Source organism: Austrofundulus limnaeus, unplaced genomic scaffold (assembly GCF_001266775.1).
Source record: "Austrofundulus limnaeus strain Quisiro unplaced genomic scaffold, Austrofundulus_limnaeus-1.0 Scaffold549, whole genome shotgun sequence".
In the NCBI taxonomy this organism is placed as follows: Eukaryota; Metazoa; Chordata; class Actinopteri; order Cyprinodontiformes; family Rivulidae; genus Austrofundulus; species Austrofundulus limnaeus.
This window is the reverse complement of record NW_013952951.1, coordinates 76,588-87,317: the sequence shown is the minus strand read 5'-3', so window position 1 is coordinate 87,317 and position 10,730 is coordinate 76,588. Positions and strand designations below refer to the sequence as shown.

General features: G+C 37.7%; 1 protein-coding gene across 7 annotated transcripts in view; it reads right to left on the bottom strand.

The window, feature by feature from the left end:
• LOC106530705 (microtubule-associated protein 2) overlaps positions 1–10,730 on the bottom strand; it is a 91,457-nt gene that overhangs the window by 25,297 nt on the left and 55,430 nt on the right. For all 7 annotated transcript variants that reach the window (XM_014026390.1, XM_014026395.1, XM_014026394.1 and 4 more), the window contains exons 3-4: positions 9,121–9,182; positions 113–290 (exon numbers count right to left, since the gene is read on the bottom strand). In XM_014026390.1, the coding sequence (XP_013881844.1) occupies positions 113–251 (139 nt within the window). In that variant the 5' untranslated portion in view covers positions 252–290; positions 9,121–9,182. The remainder of the gene's footprint in view (positions 1–112; positions 291–9,120; positions 9,183–10,730) is intronic.

The following is a 10,730-nucleotide window of genomic DNA, read 5'->3' as shown; positions in this document are numbered from 1 at the left end:
GTGTGTGTGTGTGTGTGTGTGTGTGTGTGTGTGTGTGTGTGTGTGTGTGTTCGGATCAATGTCACTGCTCTAGCACACACATGCTTTTGCATTCTCTATCAACTCAGCCTACCTGTGGATCCGGGGTGTGCAGCTGCGCCTCCATGGTATCCATTCTCCCTGTAGGCCGAGCTGTAGGCAGAGTAGCCGTTCTCACTGTTCTCCTGGCCGTTGGAAGCCCAGTGCCCATCTGGCTGCCTCTCGTCTGCCATGCTGGGAAGCCGGGAAGGGGAACAGGTCACCTGTTTGAGCTGATGCAAAAGGTGGAAAATAAAATACCATAAGATACTTGTGAAATTGGGCATAATCGTATCGTGTGCAATTAATCGTCAGAAAAACATTAATCGATTATTTTTTGGCATTTGATGATTAATACGATTAATGCCAACAGGCAGACTGACTGGATATTTCCCCAGTCAGTCCGCTTTATTTATCTATTAGCACAATTTAAAATTTGATATACAACCTGAAGTCTGTAATTTTGACACAATTTGGAACAGGTTTTTACGAAGAGCAAATCCTTCCCACTAACTTGGTCATGTGATCAGGACATAAGGATGTCTGGGGACTCCAGGGGATTAATCATCAAATTAATCGTTATTGGCTAAATACCACATTTAATCGTGATTAATTTTTTGCCAATATTGCCCAACCCTAATATACAGTATGTGTATATATATATTTATATACTGTATATATATATTTAAAAATCAGCCACCAGAGGGAGCCAGTTGCCAAACGGTTTCTTCCAGCCGGTTTGAGTCTTTGTCTCAGTATCCACGTGCTGATACAGAAGGCAGAAACTGACAGAATATCTGTATCCTCTTCATAATAATTCAATATTTCACATATTTAAAACATATTTCCACATTAACCAATATCACCAAACACAAAATCTGCAACAAAAAGGCAATCTGAAATGTAAAAAACAGCCCAGAATCTTCAAATATGAGATAATCTACAGAAAAAAGCTCAGCAGATCAAAGATGCGTTGAACACACCCTTCAAATCCACCCAGCAAAGATAACAGGGAAGTTACCGTGGCAACAGCAGATGAGTTTAATAGGCTTGCACCTTTCAGGAAATAAGAATGTCACACAAATCTGTGCAGGAAATGACAAACACCCAGATCGTTCTTTGCAGCTCCACGCTGATCGAGTATCTACATTTTAATCATGCTAATAAAAGCTCTTTTTGTTTTGAGGCAAATACCAGACGTTGATTTTTAAACAAGATTATCGGGAGAAAATAAATAGTCCTCATTATTATGAAGCAGCTGCAGCTACTTTTATTCTAAGGCCAYTGGTCTCAGCAGGAGCATGCGTCGGCGTCTTCCTGGTTCTCTGTCAGGCAGCCCTGCAGCGCTCACTGGGGAGGAGGAGAAAGGCTGCTGTAACAAGAGGGTCACAGGAGGAGAAAGACCCACTGACGCTCACAGATCAAACTGTCTGAGACCTGAGGGTCCTGAGCTCAGTCGCAGGTCTGACTCCGGCTGTTGCCAAGGAAGAAAACTGGTGCGGCGGCTCGACTGTGCCGCTGCTGGCTCTGGACGAGCACTGACCTGCTTTTCAGCTGCTGTATCATTTTCTACTCGCAGCCAAAAGCTGCTATTTCATTGTTTTAATGACAGAAAACATGCACGAGTCTCACATCTAGTCTAAGATTACKTTTACGGCCATGCTGCTATTTTATTAGGCAGAAAATAACATTTAAATCTGATCAACTATGTGTTGAAAGTTTTATGCTTTTCAGTCTGAGCCGTCTGTCCACCTAACCAAGTTTTAAACTCTTATATCAGCCAAAAAGTATTTTTGATCTTGTTTTGAGACTGATTTACTAAACAAGAACTGATTGCATAAGAATAATCATCTTGTTTTCAGAATGTGTAAGATTATTTGTCTTGTTAGTCTGAAAATTTGACTCAAATTAAGTCAAATTTTCTGCCAATGGAGTAAGAAAATTTTACATGGTAAGATTGTTGAAATACTTGATTTGACTCAGTTTTTTCTTATTTCTTGTTTAGTAAATCAGTCTCAAAACAAGATCAAAAAGACTTTGGGACTTCATAAATTTCATGACTCAACTACTATGATCTAAAATTATTATTTTTTTTAATTGAAGTCATGTTTCYGCAACTTTTGGTTTAAATKAATCCACTTAATATGAGATGAACTTGTAAACAAAATCCCTCTTCTGAATCCTGACCTTTATCCTGTCTTATTCGCTTAACTTCTCTAACTTTTAATGCTGAATTTATGTCAAACTGTTTATTTTTTCCTGTCTCTGTTTGGGGTCTGCCCCTCTTAAAACCTTGCTCTCCAGGCAGACCTCATCATCCTGCTGCTAATGGGAGATGGCACTGCTGTTTCTAGTTGCTCCCTTTTAGCTAGTTTTGGAAAAAAAAACAAAGCTTAAGATTAAACAAAACATCATCAAACTGCTCTGAGAAATTTTGATTTACCGATTTTTCTGCARAAGTTGACACTTCTTAGGACAAGAATAACATTTAAAACTAATAAACTAGAAGCATGTGATCTATAGATTTAGAGCTCTATTAAACGCAGGAAGTCAGAAAAGATTGCCAGATCTCATTAAGTCTCTGAATCGATGTCTTAAATTGAAGCTACCAGCACGCTTTGTTATAGATATTCTGTTTTTGTGTCTAAATGTTCTTTGCACTTAGCTGCACCTGTGATTGTTTTAAAGTGCTTAATAAATAAAGCAGTAGTGGTTGTATATAGAAGGTGTGGTGTCAAGCCAAAGGTGCAAAAAAACCCTATTGTTCCTCTATGTCGCTTTTATTTAGTTTTATTTTACTTTATTTATTTTGGGGGGGTGGGGGCCTTCTAATGCTTTCAGGATGAACCGTCCACCATCATAGATTCTCCCCCCGCCMAGGCCCAGGTCCTAATCCAGCCTCACTTCCCTCCCTGTCTGCGCCTCACACTGATCTGGGTCACCCATCACGCCTCCGTGGAGCGCCGCTCACATCTGAATGTCAGCATTCATTTAGGAGGGAGGATCTCTGGCAGCCTGTTCCAGCAGGCCGGCCCGGCCTTAATCCTCTGTGTGGGTCTGAGAAGCTCTGCAGAGGCAGCTTGGACCAACATGGTCCCAAATGTTAGAGACGGTTTTCAGCTCTCAGGTTATTGAGGAACTAACTAAACCACAACAAAGTGTTGAGTTCACAAACTAATCAAATAAGGATTTGTACTTTTACTTATGTAAACCTTTGCTGTTTTCTAGGGATGCACTAATACCCCTTTATTTTTCAAACCTGGTACAAGTACTGAAAAACTTCCAAAAGTAAAGTACTATTAATTGTCATAACACTTCTACTGTTGCTTCAAAAATGTGTTTGAAAGTTAGCATAAAAAGAACATTTATACAAAACAAAGACTAACACGACAGTAGATAAAAGTTAAATTTAGCATACAATAGCTAAAAGCTAAAATGACAAAAACTACAGCTAAAAGCTAAAGACAGTAAAATAGTGGTTATGAGATACATCCACCAAATAATAGCTATGGTAAATTGAAGGGAAAAAAAATGTTAAAAGCGCAAATTAGCTTTATAGAAGCTTAAAGCTAAAATTAGCACAACAGTAGTTAACAAAGTAAGATGAGAAACATAGTAACTAAAAACTATAATTAGTAAAGAAATTACTAAAGCCAGCTAAAAAGTAACTAAAAGTGAAATGTAGCGCGTAGCAGCAAAAAGCTAAAATAATCAAAACAATAGCTAAAACTAAACTTTGCAACAGTGGCTAAAACCTAAAACTAGCAAAGCAAAAAGTGAACGCTAAAAGTAGCTAAAATGAAAAATCATACTGTCATCCACTCTAATGACACCAACCAATAAAAATTCCTAAAAGTATTAACATCAATCTCCTGAATGAGCTGAATGTTTTGACACAGGAAAAAGTTAAAATTGCTGAGAGTATGCTGGCAATTAGATGAAAAAAAAAAACAGGAAATGAATGCAAAATCATTCAAGTTAACTAAGTGAACATKAATATTCAGTATATGAATACACACTGCCTGGCCAAAAAAAGTGGCCACCAAAAAAGGGGTCACAAACTAATATTTCATTGGACCACCTTTAGCTTTGATTACAGCACTCATTCTCTGTGGCATTGTTTTTATAAGCTTCTGCAACGTCACCAGATTTATTTCCATCCAGTGTTGCATTAATTTTTCACCAAGATCTTRCATTGATGATGGTAGAGTCTGACCTTCTCCAGCACATCCCAAAGACTCTCAATGGACTCTGTGGAGCCAATCCATGTGTAAAAATGATGTCTCATGCTCCCTGAACCACTCTTTCACAATCTGAGCCCCATGAATCCTGGCATTGTCATCTTGAAATATGGCCGTGCCATCAGGGAAGAAACAATCCATTGATGGAATAACCTGGTCATTCAGTATATTCAGGTTGTCAGCTGACCTCATTCTTTGGGCATAAAACTGTTGCTGAACCTAGACCTGACCAACTGAAGCAACCCCACATTATAGACCTGACCCCACAGGCTAGTACAGTAGACACTAGGCACGATGGGTGCATCATTTCTCTCTTCTTACCCTTACCATACCATACCATACCCCACAGGCTAGTACAGTAGACACTAGGCACGATGGGTGCATCATTTCTCTCTTCTTACCCTGATGCCCCCATCACTCTGGAGCAGGGTAAATCTGGACTCATCAGACCACATGACCTTCTTCCATTGGTCCAGTGTCCAATCTTTAWGCTCCCAAGCTTTTTTCCAATTAGCCAATGATTTGACCCTTCTCAAACAGGTGTAAGATGTAAATCTTTTCCACGACCACAGGATGTGTCTTTCAACATGGTTGTTTAAGAAGTGGGAAGCAACTCATTGCACCAGTTGGGGTTAAATAACATGTTGCCAGCTGAAAGATAACTTCCCATGCAGTAATTATCCAATAGTAGGCCCGTACCTATTTGCTCTGTTAAATCCATGTGGCAACTTTTTCTTTTGGCCAGGCAGTGTGTATGAATATAATGACAATATGAATACATGTCGCAGTGTTGCTACTGTATCTGGTGAGTTGCGGAAGATGATGATAGAAACACTAATACGATGCTTTAAGGATATATGGGGTGGACAATGGATGTGTCAGTGACCTGAAATCAACCCGATGTAGGGGCCTCTCTCTCCAGTGCAGCAGCACATAAGCAGATCTGGTATCATTGACTCAGCAGGATGTGAGGAGGTGAATTAAAGCATAATAAGTGGTGTCAGTGAAGTGTGAATAAAGTGTATTAATGGTGAACACCCAGCATGACACAAAAGGCACGTGTAGAGTCCTAAAACAAGAGSAGGGAGGGGGGAGGTGATTCCTAAAGATTAAGAGCAGTAAAAACTGGAAAATGGGAGCACTCAAATTGATATCAGTCCTGAATGACAGTGAGCAAAACAGYCTTTTTGTGGTGGGCGATAAATAGGAAAAACTGACTTTTTGTCTGCGCATCTATCTGTATCAAAATATCACATGAACATTTTGATGGATTTTAATCAAACTCCCAGAAAGTAATCACTAAGTGTACTCATTGATATTAAATCAAACATAAAAAACATTATCCTGAACTATATCAAATGGTGCAGTTTAAAAATAAATTCTTCCAGATGTATTTAATATTCTGAAATGTGGGAACGTTCTCTCTATATAAAAAACACTTTTATCTGCATATTTTAATCGACAAATCTGAGCATGAACATGTATCCATATATCAATATTGTTGAGAGTTTTCGATCTCAGACGACTCTTTCATGACATCGACCTGTTTTTAGACACTTTGGCAGATTATGTAGTCTAACGCACACGATAGTTGGCATCCTTTCTCAAATTTTGCTTCAAATTTTTTTATTTAAAAGGACATGTGAGACATATGAGAAAAAATACTCTGTTTTTAATTTTTTTTATCTTTTGACTGGTTTTCATGACTTTATGATGATTGRTTTTAATTTTCAATTTGTCAAATATCTTTAGCTCTAATTTGTCACATTTAACTTTCAATTACCATTATTCGACATATTCCTTCTATAATTTAATTGTCAACGTTCCCATCAAATTTTAGTGTAAGAATCAAAGTTGTACCATGGAGGCCACTTCCTCCATGTTTGATCTGTTGATGAAAGTACCGACAGGAGGACTTGATGGAGGCGGGAAAGATTAGTCATAATTTCTTCTTTCTTAGTCGTCTTTAAATTGTTGCCAACTGAATACTGAAAGACTAAATAAACATTTTTGTATTAAAGTGAATTAAGCTGTTTTTTTTAAAAGGTGACCTGGTGTTTTTCACGTAAAAATACTTTTCTCAGGCGAGCRATAACGTCACATTTTTATTCGACACCTCGGGGTCAAAGCGGTGGTCAGTAAACGATGGAAGCATCAGAGAGCTGACTTTGATCATGTTATGTAACCAGAAATAGGTCACTAGATCCAACACAAACGCTAATATTTAAACCCAATAGTCGATCCCTGCTTTGGCTCTTGGTCATTACTGAACCCAGTGCCAGTACTGGTGATAAAGATTTGTTTGGACCTCCCTGCTGAAAGGCAGTATGTGGTTGAGAATGTTTCTGCCTGTATTTTGTGTGTTATAAATATCTAATAATATTGAAACTTTCAKAAAATAATCATTGGATGCCAACAGCATCCAAGTCAACCCAATGCAACATAGTTGCCACACTAATCAACATTATCCAACACAAAAATGGTCATACTTCAGCCAGTTTTACAGATGCTGAGCTAAAAGCTGCAGTGGTAGTAGCTGAGCGTCTTTACAAACACTCAGCTTGAGCGTGAACACATTAAGGGATCATGCTTCATGGTGTGCACTTGACATTATTTCAAAGGTTGGACCAAAATGGTTACAATACAAATATGATCTTAGGCTACACTGTAGGTGTTAATGCTCATATCAGATTTTTTTTCTGTGGTTGTTCACATTGTAATATAACTGCAAACACCATCAGACTCCAGTTTGATCATGCATACTGTGTTTAYGGAAGTAAATCTGGATGCTAAACATGTTAGCATCAATTCTGAAGTTGTGTAATCTGAGCCAGCTAAATTAGCTAAGCTGATGTACTTGTTTCTTCATTGTCTGATCCATGTTTGATTTTGCTGCTACTCCGTCACAAAACTGCACTTCTGAAACAGAAGCAACGGACTGAAAGTAGAGGCAARCCCAAGTAGTGATCCATCATATGACCTAACATTAATGTTAGTATTACTGTAGAGTCTCAGTCGTCYAGGACATCACAGCTGTCACTGGACTTCTTAGAAGATATGCAAAGAATCAAGCAAAAACAGCATGACATTGGTRTCAACATCAAAATCTGGATTGATTTGTTTTGATTTTTCTGATTGATTTTATTTGATTTTTCCCTTCTTCAGTAAATGTGAATGAAATAYGACATGAACGCACAAACTATAGCTGCTTTAAAAAAAGTCAAATATATTTCAGATTTAGTACCACTTACGAGAATGACATACAGTGGGTCATAACTAATAATAATAATACAAATTTAAAAAAATATATAGATATGGGTTGCATATGGGGAAAACAATGTAAAGTAGTTCTTAGTGCATTTGGACAGTAGTCCTTGAACAGATTTTCATTTTAGTCCTCTCTGGGAAAAGTTTGGGCATCCCTTCTTCTCATGTATCTCAAACATATCTTTACTGGATCCATTTCAACTTAACTGCATTTACACTTGTTAAAAAATATCCCCAACCCTTGCTCCCTACTGTTGAGGACGAGTCCCCCGCTGTCCTCGTCCACGAACATTCGAGCTCATCATCTGGCTGAGTGCAGCCGCTTTACAGGAGCCCCACAGGGCCCTGTGAGTCATGGGAAAAGTGGGTGTGAAATGTCAGACGGCAGTGTGGAGCGGTGGGTCAGGCTTGTTTGTTTTTGTTTTTTCCACTTTAGACACTGAATAACAATGTGAAAGCTGTTGATGCTCAGTAATAATAATAATAATAATTATTATTATTATTATAATGATGCGTGCTGAGTCATCGTTGTTTTCCTGTTTATCGTTCCYTCTGTACGTATTTTTTTGGATGTATCTATTTCAGTAGATTTTCAGCTGTTTCAGACTTTTGAAWCATTTAGCTCTTTCATCATTCATTCAGACATTAGAACATTAGGACAACTTTTTTTAACTTTTCAATCTTTAAAATATGAAACTATATTTGTAGTATCTACCCTTTTAGTCTTTGCCTCATTTTGTGTCCTTTTTGTCTTTGTCTACTTWTGTTCATTTAGCCTTTTTATGTCTTTTCAAGTTTCCTTATGGGTTTTTTCTGTCTTTTTGGATCTTCATGCACTATTTTGTCCTTTTTACATATTTTTAGCCATCTTTTTCTCACCTCTTTGGTCCATTCTATCTTAGTCCTTTAAGTGYCCTTTTTTRTCTTTTTATATCCCTTTATGTAACCTTTTTTTCTTGTCTTTTTGGTCTTTTCTGTCTTCTTATACCTCTTTTTGTCTCTTTAAGGATTCATTTTATCTTACTCTCCTCATATCTTTTTTTGTTTTCTTATTCCTCTTTTGGTCTTTCTATGTCCTTTATGTCTTTGCTTCATTATATGTGCTTTCCGTCCATCTACTTATATCTCCATTCTTTCTTATTATGTTTCCTTATGGGTTCTTTTGTCTTTTTACATTTCTTTATGCATCCTTTTGTCTCCATTTTGATCCATTCTATCGTAGCCCCTTAAGTGTCTTTTTTGTCTTTTTATGTCTCTTTATGTGACTCGTTAGTCCTCTCCTGTGTTTACTTCTTCAAAATCACATTAGCTTTAGAAAAAAAGGAAAATTAAATCTGTGCATTTTTGCCAGGTGCAGAAGAAAACATGTCAACGAATTAAAAAAAAAGTAAAGATCTTCAAATTTAAATTAAAAACTAAAAACCTTTTCGAGGCAGACCAAAAGATAAATTTATGATGCAAGTAAAGCCTCTTATGAAGAATTAAATTCCAGTTTTGATCATATAAATGCACAGAATCCGTGTTTGTGCCGTCTCATATAAAGGTTTTAACTTACCCGAGTTTAAAAACGGTTTTCACCGATTATTCAACCAGAAAAGTTGAACCGTCTGCTTCACCCTGTGTGAAAAATGAGAAAAAAGAGTTAAGAGAGATAATCTCCCAACAAACTGACTCATTAGTCATGAGTCGTGTTATCGTCTGTGGTCAAGTTAGTGAATATGACTAAAGGCAGCGTGGGAGACTTAAAAAAAGAAGAAAGGATAAACAGGCAGTAATAACCTAAAAATAAATTTAACCATTGATTTATTTGCAGATTAGTGGTCAAACGTCCTCCTTTACTCAGCTGTTTTTAAGATTTGTTCAGCTCTTGGACTGCAGTGGAGCCAGGGGATGATGACTTCAGATTTGTTCTTTTATGTAGCATTTGGGACTGAAAGGAGGCAGAACACATTGCGTCTTGTGGTGTGAAATGACCGTCTGAGGGAGTTCTGGTGCCAAAAACAAGGATTTAAAACAAGAGAAAGAGACACAGAGAGAGTAAAAGTTCTACAAACAGGAAGACAGTAAACCCACAAGAAAAAAAAAAAAAACAAGAGACAATTTTCTGACTTCATTTCAAGCTTTTTGAAAGTTTTTTTTTGCCTGTGTCAATCTCCAGAAATGACTTTTGCCCACTTACTCACTCAGCCTGTCATGTAAAATATCTGAGCAGCAAACTATTGATCTCCAAACTCATTAAGATTTTACAGGATGCAGCACTGATGATTTGGCACCTCAGCAAATTTATATCCTAGACCATCAGCTCAACAGTACACTTCGTTATCTTTAAAGAAAGTCACCTAGAGGTTAAACAAACAAGTCCCTATTGAGCTCCTGGAAAGGTCCAACAAAACCAAGACAACACTTTTTACCCATCGACATACAGTTTGACCTTTGTGTTTCTGCCAGGGGGAAAAAAAAAGGCCAAATGGGTCATATGGGGGGCAAAAAAGGAGCAAGAGATGAGGAAGAAGGAGGTCAGAGGCTGACCTAATCCACAGATTCTTCCTCTTCATTAGGAGTAAGGCCAACAGGAAATTAAATCCAAGGCCAGACAAATCTTGCTTAACATTGTTAGTCATCAAACAGAACAGTATTTTTAATAAAATATACTCTCTGGATTTAAAGACATTTTGGTACTTTTTGGCAAATATTTCATCAACTATATTTATCCAATTATTAGCTTAAGACTGAGGCTAACGCAGCATGTAAAAATACAGTATATAGAGAAAAGATACAAACTATGAAAAAYAAAATGTAAAACAGACTGGTCAATTCATCAGGCTGATTTTGTCAGGGGTAAAACCTGCTTTAGCCAAACAGGCCAAGAGCCCCCTCACTTTTTAAAAATGACACTTTGAAGATAGATTTGAGACAAGAGATTAGAGACAAGGGACCTGCCCTGGTCTCTGATCCTGTTTGTGGTATTCAAGGACAGGATCTTTCTGCACAGTCGAAGAACAAAGGGTGTCTGGTTTTGGAACCTTGGAGTCTTGTCTCTGCTTTACGCAGATGATGTGGTTCTGTTCGCATCATGACCTTCGGCGAGAACTGGGGTGGTTCAGAGATTAGTGTAAAGTGACCGGTATGGTATGGTATGGTATGGTATGGTATGGTATGGTATGG